The following is a 14,674-nucleotide window of genomic DNA, read 5'->3' as shown; positions in this document are numbered from 1 at the left end:
TGCCTCTCTCCTCAAAGGCATTCACAGACATGCAATATAACTGTATATCAAATAAATACTATGATTTACAGATACACTTGTTTTGATTCCAACGAAGCTGGAGAAAAAAACAAGGTATTAGCATCTTTGCAGTTATGTTGCCCAGTTTTTCATCACTTCTCTGGGTATTGCCAAGCTTAGAAATACCAGGAATCGGAGTTTTCGCCCTGGTAATACTTCGACAGCTCTGCTACCTTTGCATTGTACCCTCTTTTACAAAGAAATGGTTCTAGAGAAAACAAATTCTTTCAAAGCAAATAACTTGTCTGGAGAAAGTCTGTACTATAAATACCAGTTGTTAAACTGAAGGTACAAATAAACGTATCACACTGAGCTCATCAACAAAAGTCTCTTTCTAGAAGTATTATATCTGTGATCAGTGCATATCTCAAGTGAATGCATGAATGCTTGACGGGCGGCTTCATAGTCTCCTGATAACTGTAAAGCAATACCAAGAATGTTGTAAGCTCTAGATTTTAAACTTGCATCTTTTTCAATCATATAGTTTTCTGCTATTACAAGGTGTAAAGTGTTGATGCAATCCTGGCATTGTCTGATATTATTTAGATGATAATGACATAAAAATTGTAAGAAATAAGCATAAACTATAGAGGAAACTGAATATTGTCCATTTTTCGTGTCTATTTGTAGTTCATTTGGTATTAACAACGAGTTTGTTTCAAATTTTATTAAATCTACTAGCATTATTTTCCATAATCTAAAAATACTTGTTTTCTGGAATGATTTTAGTTTGAGCAATCGGCAATGAATATCCGACATATTCATTAAGCAGTTAAGTTTGTCGGGAGTAAATTCCGATAAAGAGAACACGAGGACACTTAACACTTTACTATATTGTTTGGACTGATAGAAAAACGAAGCTAACATCAGCCATCCTGATACAGCGTCATGATGAATACTCTGTAGCAGAGTACAAAGACAGGATTTATACTGTTTGTATTGATGTTTATTACTACTTCTAGGACTAGTCAGTGGGATAGTCTGCGCATATTTTGTACACCACAATGACATATAGTATGTATATAAGTATTTTAGTGAGGATTGGTCACAGGAAACTATCTTGCTTATCACTCTATTGTATAAATAACTGTGGTTATCAATCGTGTTAACAGCACATATATTATTTAATATATTCATCATTTTCGAATTCAATATTTTTACAACTTCGACAGTACGCAATGTAGTTAATTCGATTGGATTCATCCATGTTGATACATGAAAGTTAGACAGTTGATCTGAAAATAAGACGCACCGCCAACCATAACTATGGAGAGTATATAATTTATCTAGGAGTAATTTACGAGCACGGCCTTCTATTTTGTTCTCAAACATGTTGTTTTCTGGAATGAAGTAATGCAAGCAAGCTGAATACTTCACACAATAAATAAGTCTGCTGAAGCAACGCATAAAACAAGGTATAAGATTTTTTGGTTTCCATACGGATTGTGGTAATTCCTCTGATATCCAGAAAATAATCGTTTTTACAAAATATGAACAGAGTAAATCTGAACATTCTTTGTCGGTTGTTATAACATCCTTCAAAAGAATTTTCATGAGGGCATAGCATAGTAGTTGTGTGTGTGTAAATGTGTTTATGAGCATTTTTTCACCCACAGAAAAAAGATATTCGCCATTCGATAAATTCTTTTGGTGATCCTTTTACTCCAATTGGTACAAAAAGTACTCCATGTTTTATAATACTTTGTTTGACATCATGATTTGGCCATGAATTATTTGGTCTTGATATCCACTGTGATGCTTGTGGTATCCATGTCTTACAATGAAAGCAAAGGGCTACATCCACAACTCCGTGTTTGTCAGATAGACACGGTCCATGGATAATATTAATTTCTGAAAAATCTAATAGATGTTGTTTACAAAGTGAACTTGATAAATAATGTTTTCCGTTAAATAGTTCACATATTTCTGATGCAAATTTATTAACATTTTGTTCCAATATCAACTGCGTGAAACCAGGTTTTACATCGTCTGTTTCCATTCTATAATATGTTACATTTTCTTTAAGTCTTGTTTTTTCATCTGCATAAATCTCATTTAAAGTGTTTACTTCCATGATATCCAAATCACTACCTCTCAGTTCAATCCCTTCTCCAAAACTACCACTTGTGATAGTGTGTGTTACACTCTCTCTGAAAGTATTCATTAGTCTGATTGTTTTAACACTATTCTCCGTTCCAACTATGTTTTGACACAAGCGGTACAGTGCTAATGAAAAGGTGGTTGTGTCTGTTTCTAAAATTAACATGAATTCAATAGAGTGTTTTATCAAGAAGAATGATATACAATGACTATCATGTTTATCTGAGTTTTGCTGAGCTTCTTTTATTGTAATGTTACACTGTTTTCGCTAGAGCATTATTATTGTGAATACTATGTGCTCTGGGGGTGAAACGCAGGTGGCAGTTAGGTCCGCTGCTGTATGCCCTGAGGTAATCGATGCCCTGAGCTAATCGGTGCCCTGAGGTAATCGTGGTAATGCGCCATTGATTAAATACGCACGAAAATATAGTTCTTAGTTAGATAGATCTTAATACCAAATTTTAATATGACCAAATACCAAAGATGTCAACAAACTTCCCAAATGATTTTATTATTTGTATTCACCGATCATTCATTTCGTATGTACGTGTAGGGTTGGGATGGCTGTTAAATTATTTTTTTTTTTTATATAAAAGTTCAATTAATGATCTGAAGTATTCATTCATGACAGGGTTACCTGAGGTAACCCCAATTATAACAACAAATACAACCATTACACTCAAGTCAACTGAGGTAACTTTATATATACATCACATAAGCAATACAAATCTATGAAGTCCTTCATTTTTAAATTAAGAAATTGTGTATTTAAAATGTAAATGTATACACTTACAAAGTATATACTAAGAATTCTTTCATAGCAGGGTTACCTGAGGTAACCAATACAAAAACAACAAAAACAACCTATTTAACTCAAGTTAATTCAGATCACCTTTACATAAACATCACATAAACAATATAATTTCAATGAAATCCTATATAACAAAAGAAGAAAGTGGTTTATTACAGCATAAATGCATATACTAGCAAAGAATCTACTAAGTATTTTGTTATGACAGGGTTACCTCAGGTAACCCATAAAATAGCAACAAGTATTATCCATTGATATCAAGTTAACTAAGTCGCTTTTCCGATATATCACATAAGCAATACACATCTATGAGGCCTACATGTAAAATAAAGAAATTGTTTGATTACAACATAAATGTTTTCACTAGCAAACCATCTAATAAGCATTCTTTATTACATGGGTACCTGAGGTAACCCCAGACATAATTACAAATATAACCCACTTAACTTAACTGAAGTAAACTGAGATCACCTTTACATGTACATCAAATAAACAATACAACTTTTATGAAGTCCTACATTTAAAATAAAGAAGTTTGTTTATCACAATAAATGTAAACACTACCAAAGTATCTACGAAGTATTCATTCATGACAGGGTTACATGAGGTAACCCCAATAATTACAATAAATACATCCCATTCAACTCAAGTTAACTCAGGTTACATTTATATATACCTTGCATACACAATACAAATCTATGAAGTCCTACATTTTAGATTAAGAAATTTTGTCATTACAGAATAAATGTATATATCATGGGAATTGGTAATATATCTAGAACAAATTCCTTTAACATTTTGGATATAGTTTCTGAAACTGTTCATCAAAACCGTTCTCACGGTCGTAGAACAAATCGCAATCAAAGAAAATTTCGGGCCAATCATACCAATATTTCGGACCTAATTTCTATTTCAAAAAACAACGGCAGACATTATCTGTTAACAAAACTATGTTCGTTACCGGTTAATAAGTTAAATAAAATTTTGGAGGATTGCAACACAACTTCATAAAGCAGTCCTAAGTATGAAATTGTTCAAATCATTATGGCATATTGTTATTCTAAATTATTTCCCTAAATTGATCGCCTTGAAGATCATAAAAAACATTTTATTAAAATTAAGTATGTCAATAAAGGCTTTGATTTTGTAAATATTGCCGGTATATTTAACGACCATTCTGTTAAAGAACAAATTCCTGGATATTTTGATAATACTGAGCTACCTCTTATTTGTTATATATTACAAGAAATCTACCCGAAAATTTGTGTTTAATTATAGTCAATTGTGTAAAGATGTTAATATCAGTGAAAATACACCTACTTCATGTAATTGCAGTAATTCTGAATATATTTATGGACCCATTTCCCATGTTATAACAGGAGATCTTAACATCGTTCAAGGACCTAAATATCGGCCCCCGTCAATTATTAATTGGAATGAGTGTCGTAATATCATCCACGTCTCACTCCATACTTACTGTATGAAATGGATAAAACGGGAAAAAGCTGACAAAAAATCTTTGGACTCTTTTTTTAATTCAGCAATGAAGATAGTTGATATACGTATTCAACATTTTAAAGAACATTTTACTATTAACAATAACCACAATAAACCTATTTCTCGTATCAAACATAAACTAAAAGAACTAGCCAAGGAATTTGTTTTTGTCCCGGCCGATAAAGCTGCTAATAATATTATTATTGTTTGACGTAAATTTTACATTGAAGTTATGAAAAGGGAAATCACCAATTCACCAACATTCCAACTAACTCCATTTTCAGAAAACGAAATATGTAACAAATATAAACTTTTAGCCACTGCTTTACAAGCAGAGCCAAATACAATGAAAGACCCAACTATGTATTGGCTTCCGAAGCTACACAAAACCCCTTACACATATAGATTTATTCCGTCTTCAAGCCATTGTTCAACTACTAAATTGTCTATTCTTCTTACCAGCACACTTGGTACAGTTAAAAATCTTATAATAAATTGTTGAAATAAGGCCTTCGAAAATAGTGGAATAAATTACTTTTGGAGTGTCAAGAACTCGTTGGAAGTACTTGATAAATTGCATGCTTATATTGTTGATTTTGAATCTGTTCAAAGTTTTGATTTTTCTACCCTCTATACCACATTGCCTCACATTTTCATTAAGAAAAAAATCACACACCTAATTAAATGGGCATTCAAAAAATCAGAATGTGAATATATATGTTCAAACTCTTTTAGGTATTTTTTAGTAGCAATCAACAAAAAAACTATGTTAATTGGACATGCTTTGATACTATAATATGCCCTTGAATTTTTACAGTATAACATTTTTGTTTGCTTTGGGGATTCCGAATATCGTCAGATTATCGGAATTCCAATGGGGACTAACTGTGCACCCCTTATTGCGGACCTCTTTTTGTATTGTTATGAGTTACAATTTATGACAAAAATAAGCAAAGACCAATCAAAACAACATCTGATAAACAAATTTAATAATACTTTTAGATATTTGGATGATATTTTGGCTCTCAATAATGACGACTTCAGTATGGTTATTAATGAATTTTATCCTGCTGAACTTACTTTAAATAAAGCTAATACTAACAATGACCACTGCCCTTTCCTCGATCTTGATATCTATATCACTAACGGAAAGCTGAATACTAAAATTTATGATAAAAGGGATGATTTTTCATTTCCTATCGTTAATTATCCGTTTTTAGATGGTGACGTTTCCTTGTCAAAATTTACGGTGTTTATATATCTCAACTTGTACGATTCGCTCGTGTATGTAACAATGTTTTAGATTTTAACGTGAGAAATTTATGTATTACTGAAAAATTATTACACCAGGGTTTTGAATATCACAAACTAGTCAAAACATTTACTAAATTTTATCATCGGTATAAAGACATCAATCGTAAATATTGCTCAACATGCAGACTTCTTATACGTTCAGGTATTTCACATCCAATTTTTATGGAAATATTCTTTATAAACCACAAAGGTGTCAGTATTCACCTCAGAAACTTACAAAACCTTTGAATAGACTTATTAAGAAGGGATATGATTACGATACTGTTGTCAAGTCATTAAAGATTGCATATTTTGGCGTTAATATTGAGTTACTGATAAGGTCTTTGCGTACGAACTAAACACATTGCTTCTAAAAACAGTTGTTGGCATGACACGGGTTATGTTTTCTCATATATGTTATGATGGTATGATACTAAACCCCTAACGGGAAGGATTGTGCCTGATGTTCATATGATGAAATCATAATCTTTTAGTCAGTTTAATTGAAGTCTGGAGCTGGCATGTCAGTTAACTGCTAGTAGTCTGTTGTTATTTATGTATTATTATCATTTTGTTTATTTTCTTTTGTTACATCTTCTGACATCAGACTCGGACTTCTCTGTTCGTATTGTTATGCGTTTACTTTTCTTCATTGGTTAGAGGTATAGGGGGAGGGTTGAGATCTCACAAACATGTTTAACCCCGCCGCATTTTTGCGACTGTCCCAAGTCCGGAGCCTCTGGCCTTTGTTAGTCTTGTCTTGTTTTAATTTTAGTTTCTTGTGTACAATTTGGAAATTAGTATGGCGTCCATTATCACTGAACTAGTATATATTTGTTTAGGGGCCAGCCGAAGAACGCCTCCGGGTGCGGGAATTTCTCGCTACATTGAAGACCTGTTGGTGACCTTCTGCTGATGTTATTTATTTGGTCGGGTTGTTGTCTCTTTGACACATTCCCCATTTCCATTCTCAATTTTATATACCAAAAAATTATCTACGAAGTATTCTTTCATAACAGAGATACCTCATGTTATTTCAAAAATAACAACAAATATAATCCATTCAAATTAAGATAACTAAAGTCGCTTTTCCTGAATATCATATAGACAATACCTATCTATGAAGTCCAAAATGAAAAAGTAAATGGTTTATTAGAAGTTAAATGTATACTCTGAAAAACTATCTACGACGTATTCTAACCTCAGATAACCAAAACAATCACAACAAAGATAACCCATCTTACTCAAGTTTCACCCATCTATGAAGTCCTACATTTAAAATAAAGAAATTGTTTGATTACAACATAAATGTTTACACTAGCAAACTATCTAAAAAGCATTCTTCATAACACTAGCAAAGTGTCAACGAAAGATTCATTCATTACAGGGTTACCTCAGGTAACCATAACAATAATAACAAAGATTACCCATCTAACTCAAGTTAACTGAGGTCACCTTTATATATATACATCACATAAACAATACAACTTTCATGAAGTCCTTCATTTGAAATAAAGAAGTTTGTTTATTACAATTAATGTAAACAATAGCAAAGTATCTACAAAGAATTCATTCATTACAGGGTTACCTCAGGTAACCCAATAATAACAACAAGTACAACCCATATAACTCAAGTAAACTCAGGTATCCCTTTTAAATATGTATGCATCACATAAACCATACATATCTATGAAGTCCTACATTTTTAAATTAAGAAATTGTGTATTTAAAATATAAATGTATACACTTACAAAGTATATACTTAGAATTCTTTCATAGCAAGGTTACCTGAGGTAACCAATACAAAAACAACAAAAACAACCTATTTAACTCAAGGTAACTACCAAAGTGTCTACGAAGGATTCATTCATTACAGGGTTACCTCAGGTAACCATAACAATAATAACAAAGATAACCCATCTAACTCAAGTTAACTGATGTCACCTTTAAATATATATGCATCACATAAACAATACAAATCTATGAAGTTCTACATTTCAAATTAAAATATTGTGGAATTACAATACAAATGTATACACTAGCAAAGTATCTACTAAGAATTCTTTCATAGCAGGGTTACCTGAGGTAACCAATACAATAACAACCATTACAACCTATTTAACTCAAGTGAATTCAGATCACCTTTACATATACATCACGTAAACATTATAACTTTAATGAATTTCTACATTAAAAACGAAGAAGTTGGTTTATTACACCATAAATGCATATACTAGCAAAGTATCTTCTAAGTATTCTGTCATGACAGGGTTACCTCAGGTAACCCATTAAATAGCAACAAGTATTATCCATTCATATCAAGTTAACTTAAGTCGCCTTTCCGGTGTATCACATAAACAACACACATCTATGAAGTCCTACATTTAAAACAAATAAATATAAATGTTTACAATAGCAAACTTTCTAAAAAGCATTCTTCATGTCATGGGTACCTGAAGTAACCTCAGACATAATTACAAATATAACCCACTTAACTGAAGTTAACTGAGTTCACCTTTACATGTACATCACATAAGCAATACAACTTTCATGAGGTACTACATTTGAAATAAAGAAGTTTGTTTATTAAAATTAATGAAAACACTAGCAAAGTATCTACGAAGAATTCATTCATTACAGGGTTACCTGAGACAGGATTACCTCAGGTAACCTAATAATAACAACAAATACAACCCTTTTAACTCAAGTTTACTCAGGTAACATATATCTATACATCGCATAAACAATACAAATCTATGAAGTCCTACATTTCAAATTAAAAAATTGTGGAATTACAATATGAATGTATACACTTGCAAAGTATCAACTTAGAATTCTTTCATATCAGGGTTACCTGAGGTAACCAAAACAATAACAGCAAATACAACCTATTTAAGGTGGCTCGGGTGTCTTCCTCCATCTTGGATTTTAAATAAGCAGATATCTTTGGTCTATATATTTGATGAAATGTGCAAATTTTGAGAGTTGTATGTAAATTATGTAAAAGACTTTTGATATAAATATAGAAAATTGTGTGTTTTAACATAACTTCAGTTGTAATTTTGTAAAAACGCCTTGCTTGTGTTTGATTAAATTTTTTTCAAACTTTGCCAAATAAGGGGAGATAACTCCGATAAAGTAAATTTTACAATAGAAAGTGTTATGAATTTACCTATTTGGATATGTAGCAAGAAAACAAGTTCGGTGACCCCATTTTTTCTTTTGTTTATTTGAAAGCATATTATAAGAGCAATATTCTCACATTTTATCTTAAAGTTCTTATAGTATGTTTTCGTTTTATCACACAAAATTTAATTTTCCATGAATAATCTATACAAAATCTGACAATTTTGCGCAACCTGTAGCGTGAAAAAAAGTCCGGTGACCCATACTTTTTAATACAGTTTTGAAAAAAGCATGATAAAAGCTTTATCTTGACAAGTTATCAAAAAATTCTGTCAGTTTTAATTAAGACGCCCTAGCCACCTTAACTCAAGTTAATTCAGATCACCTTTACATATACATCACATAAAAAATATAACTTCAAAGAATTCCTACATTAAAAATCAAGAGGTTGGTTTATTACACCATTAATGCATATATTAGCAAAGTATCTACTAAATATTCTGTCATGCACGGTTACCTCAGGTAACTCATAAAATAGAAACAAGTATTATCCATTCATATCAAGTTAACTTAAGTCGCCTTTCCAATATATCACGTAAACAATACCCATCTATGAAGTCCTATATTTCAAATAAAGAAATTGTTTGATTACAACATAAATGTTTACACTAGCAAACTATCTAAAAGGCATTCTTCATAATATGGGTACCTGAGGTAACCCAAGACATAATTACAAATATAACCTACATTACTGAAATCAACTGAGGTCACCTTTACATGTGCATCACAGAAACAATACAACTTTCATGAAGTCCTATATTTAAAATAAAGAAGTTTGTTTATTACAATTAATGTAAACACTAGCAAAGTGTCTACGAAGGATTCATTCATTACAGGGTTACCTCAGGTAATCATAACAATAATAACAAAGATTACCCATCTAACTCAAGTTAACTGAGGTCACCTTTATATATATACATCACATAAACAATACAACTTTCATGCAGTCCTACATTTGAAATAAAGAAGTTTGTTTATTACAATTAATGTAAACAATACCAAAGTATCTATAAAGAATTCATTCATTACAGGGTTACCTCAGGTAACCCAATAATAACAACAAATACAACCCATATAACTCAAGTAAACTCAGGTATCACCTTTAAATATATATGCATCACATAAACCATACAAATCTATGAAGTCCTACATTTTTAAATTAAGAAATTGTGTATTTAAAATATAAATGTATCCACTTACAAAGTATATACTAAGAATTCTTTCATAGCAGGGTTACCTGAGGTAACCAATACAAAAACAATAAAAACAACCTATTTCACTCAAGTTAATTCAGATCACCTTTACATATACATCACATAAACAATAAAACTTTCATGAAGTCCTATATTTAAAATAAAGAAGTTTGTTAATTACAATTAATGTAAACACTAGCAAAGTGTCTACGAAGGATTCATTCATTACAGGGTTACCTCAGGTAACCATAACAATAATAACAAAGATAAACCATCTAACTCAAGTTAACTGAGGTCACCTTTATATATATACATCACATAAACAATACAACTTTCATGAAGTCCTACATTTGAAATAAAGAAGTTTGTTTATTACAATTAATGTAAACAATAGCAAAGTATCTATAAAGAATTCATTCATTACAGGGTTACCTCAGGTAACCCAATAATAACAACAAATACAACCCATATAACTCAAGTAAACTCAGGTATCACCTTAAAATATATATGCATCACATAAACCATACAAATCTATGAAGTCCTAAATTTTTAAATTAAGAAATTGTGTATTTAAAATATAAATGTATATACTTACAGAGTATATACTAAGAATTCTTTCATAGCAGGGTTACCTGAGGTAACCAATACAAAAACAACAAAAACAACCTATTTAACTCAAGTTAACTTCCAAAGTGTCTACGAAGGATTCATTCATTACAGGGTTACCTCAGGTAACCATAACAATAATAACAAAGATAACCCATCTAACTCAAGTTAACTGAGGTCACCTTTAAATATATATGCATCACATAAACAATACAAATCTATGAAGTCCTAAATTTCAAACTAAAATATTGTGGAATTACAATACAAATGTATACACTAGCAAAGTATCTACTAAGAATTCTTTCATAGCAGGGTTACCTGAGGTAACCAATACAATAACAACAAATACAACCTATTTAACTCAAGTGAATTCAGATCACCTTTACATATGCATCACATAAACATTATAACTTTAATGAATTTCTACATTAAAAACGAAGAAGTTGGTTTATTACACCATAAATGCATATACTAGCAAAGTATCTACTAAGTATTCTGTCATGACAGGGTTACCTCAGGTAACCCATAAAATAGCAACAAGTATTATCCATTCATATCAAGTTAACTTAAGTCGTCTTTCCGGTATATCACATTAACAACACACATCTATGAAGTCCTACATTTAAAACAAAGAAATATAAATGTTTACAATAGCAAACTTTCTAAAAAGCATTCTTCATCTCATTGGTACATGAGGTAACCCCAGACATAATTACAAATATAACCCACTTTACTGAAGTTAACTGAATTCACCTTTACATGTACATCACATAAGCAATACAACTTTCATGAAGTACTACATTTGAAATAAAGAAGTTTGTTTATTAAAATTAATGAAAACACTAGCAAAGTATCTACGAAGAATTCATTCATGACAGGGTTACCTGAGACAGGATTACCTCAGGTAACCTAATAATAACAACAAATACAACCCTTTTAACTCAAGTTTACTCAGGTAACATATATCTATACATCGCATAAACAATACAAATCTATGAAGTCCTACATTTTAAATTAAGAAATTGTGTAATTACAACATCAATGCATATACCAGAAAAGTATGAACGAAGTATTCTTTCATAACAGGGTTACCTCAGGTAACCCCAAAAATAACAGTAAATATAAGAAATTCAAATAAAGTTAACTTGAGTGCCTTTCCTAAATATCATATAAACAATACACATCTATGAAGTTCAAATTTATAAAAAAAAGTAAATCGTTTATTACAGCTTAAATGTATATTCTGGAAAACTATCTACAAAGTATTCTTACATGACAGGATAACCTCGGGTAACCATACCAATAGCATCAAATAAAAAATACAAATTTATGAAGTCCTACATTTTTAAATTAAGAAATTCTGTGATTAAAATACAAATGTATACACTAGCATAGTATCTACTAATATTTTTTTCATAACAGGGTTACCTGAGGTAACCCAAGCAAAAACAGCAATTACAACAAATTTAACTCAAGTTAATTCAGATCACCTTTACATTTACATCAAATAAACAATATAACTTCAATGAATTACTACATTGAAAATGAAGAAGTAGGTTTATTACACCATAAATACATTAACTAACAAAGTATCTTCTAAGTGTTCTGTCATGACAGGGTTACCTCAGGTAACCCATAAAATAGCAACAAGTATAATCCATTTAAATCGAGTTAAGACAGATGGTATTTTCTAAATATCGCTTAAGCAATTTATATCTGTGAAGTCCTACATGTAAAATAAAGAAATTGTGTGATTAAAACATAAATGTTAACACTAGCAAACTATCTAATAAGCATTCTTTCATAACAGGAGTACCTGAGGTAACCCCAAATATAATTGCAAATATTACCCACTTAACTGAAGTTATTTGAGATCACCTTTACATATATATCCCATAAACGATATAACTTCAATGAAGTTCTACATTCAAAATGAATAAATTAGTTTATTACAATTAGTGTAAAGACTAGCAAAGTATCTACGAAGTATTCATTCATGACAGGGTTACCTCAGGTAACCCCAATTATAACACCAAATACATCTCATTTAACTCAAGTGAACTCATGTAACATTTACATATAATCGCATAAACAATAGAAATCTATGAAGTCCTACATTTTAAATTAAGAAATTGTGTAGTTACAGCATAAATGCATATACCAGCAAAGTATCTACGAAGTATTCTTTCATAACAGGATTACCTCAGGTACCCCAAAAAATAACAACAAATATAATCGATTCAAATCAAATTAACATAAGGTTGCAGTCTTGTTATTGACTGCTCCATAGGCTAACATGCAAAACAGCTGATCTTAGAAAAAAAATCATGTTCATATCATGTATGTACCAAAGTGAAATTGTGATTTAATTGAAAAAAGGGGGCCTTGCCACGAAGAATAAAACGTTACGCAATCGTGAAGTCAACTCATTTTTTTTCTACTGTTTATTTGCTATTTTTACTAGACCTCACCACTTCAAGTAAACATGATATCCTTCCATGTTCCTGGAATGATATCCCAAAAAGATGCAAGATTTTTTAAAAAGTCTATATTTATATTTCCATTCACCATAAACCTATAAACAAACAGAAAAAAATGAGTTCAGAAAAATAAATCAGTCTACTAAATTATCTGTAAATCTCATTCTTTTCTATCTTAATGAATAACCTGACCATGCACAGTTGTACAGCGGTTCACTGAGGTAACCTGACCATGCACAAGAGTACAATGGTTCCCTGAGGTAACCTGACCATTCACAGTTGTACAGTGGTTCCCTGAGGTAACCTGACCATGCACAGTAGTACAATGATTCCTTGAGGTAAACTCACAATACAAAGTAGAACAACGTTTCCCTGAGGAGACTTGAACATGCACAATAGTACAATGGTTCCCTGCACAGTAGTACAATGGTTCCCTGAGGTTACCTGACAATACCAAGTTGTATAGTGGTTACCTGGTGTAACATGACCATGCACAGTAGTATAATGATTCTCTGAGGTTACCTACCATGCACAGTAGTACAATGGTTCACTTAAGAAACATGAATATACACAGTACAATGGTTCCCTGCAGATTAGTATAATGGTTCCCTGGGATTACTTGACCATGCCAAGTTGTACAGTGGTTCCCTGAGGTAACCTGACCATGCACAGTAGTAAAATGGTTCCCTCAGGTAACCTGACCATGCACAGTAGAACAATGGTTCCCTGAGGAGACATGACAATGCACAGAAGTACAATGGTTCCCTGAGGTAACCTGACCATTCACAGTTGTACAGTGGTTCCCTCAGGTAACCTGACCATGCACAGTAGTACAATGATTCCTTGAGGTAAACTCACAATACAAAGTAGAACAACGTTTCCCTGAGGAGACTTGAACATGCACAATAGTACAATGGTTCCCTGCACAGTAGTACAATGGTTCCCTGAGGTTACCTGACAATACCAAGTTGTATAGTGGTTACCTGGTGTAACATGACCATGCACAGTAGTATAATGATTCTCTGAGGTTACCTACCATGCACAGTAGTACAATGGTTCACTTAAGAAACATGAATATACACAGTACAATGGTTCCCTGCAGATTAGTATAATGGTTCCCTGGGATTACTTGACCATGCCAAGTTGTACAGTGGTTCCCTGAGGTAACCTGACCATGCACAGTAGTAAAATGGTTCCCTCAGGTAACCTGACCATGCACAGTAGAACAATGGTTCCCTGAGGAGACATGACAATGCACAGAAGTACAATGGTTCCCTGAGGTAACCTGGCAATGAACAGTAGTACAATGTTTTCCTGAGGTTACCTGACCATGCATAGTTGTACAATGGTTCCCTGAGTAACCTAACAATGCACAGTATTACAATGGTTTCCTGAGGTAATTTAAACATGCACAGTAGTACAATTGTTCCCTGGGGGTAACCTGACTA

General features: G+C 32.0%; 1 protein-coding gene across 1 annotated transcript; it reads right to left on the bottom strand.

Moving 5' to 3' along the window:
- Positions 1-229: 229 nt before the first annotated feature.
- On the bottom strand, positions 230-2,172 carry LOC134697943 (uncharacterized). The gene has a single exon (XM_063560228.1). It carries the CDS (start codon positions 1,660-1,662, stop codon positions 364-366), a length of 1,299 nt encoding a protein of 432 aa, XP_063416298.1. The 5' UTR covers positions 1,663-2,172; the 3' UTR covers positions 230-363.
- Between the last annotated feature and the right edge of the window lie 12,502 nt (positions 2,173-14,674).

Source organism: Mytilus trossulus, chromosome 14, assembly GCF_036588685.1.
Source record: "Mytilus trossulus isolate FHL-02 chromosome 14, PNRI_Mtr1.1.1.hap1, whole genome shotgun sequence".
NCBI lineage: Eukaryota > Metazoa > Mollusca > Bivalvia > Mytilida > Mytilidae > Mytilus > Mytilus trossulus.
This window is presented reverse-complemented; position numbering and strand designations above follow the sequence as displayed.

Bases quoted from the DNA above. Each gene is read 5' to 3' on its own strand.
- LOC134697943 (XM_063560228.1), bottom strand. From the start codon at position 1,662: ATGCTCATAAACACATTTACACACACACAACTACTATGCTATGCCCTC.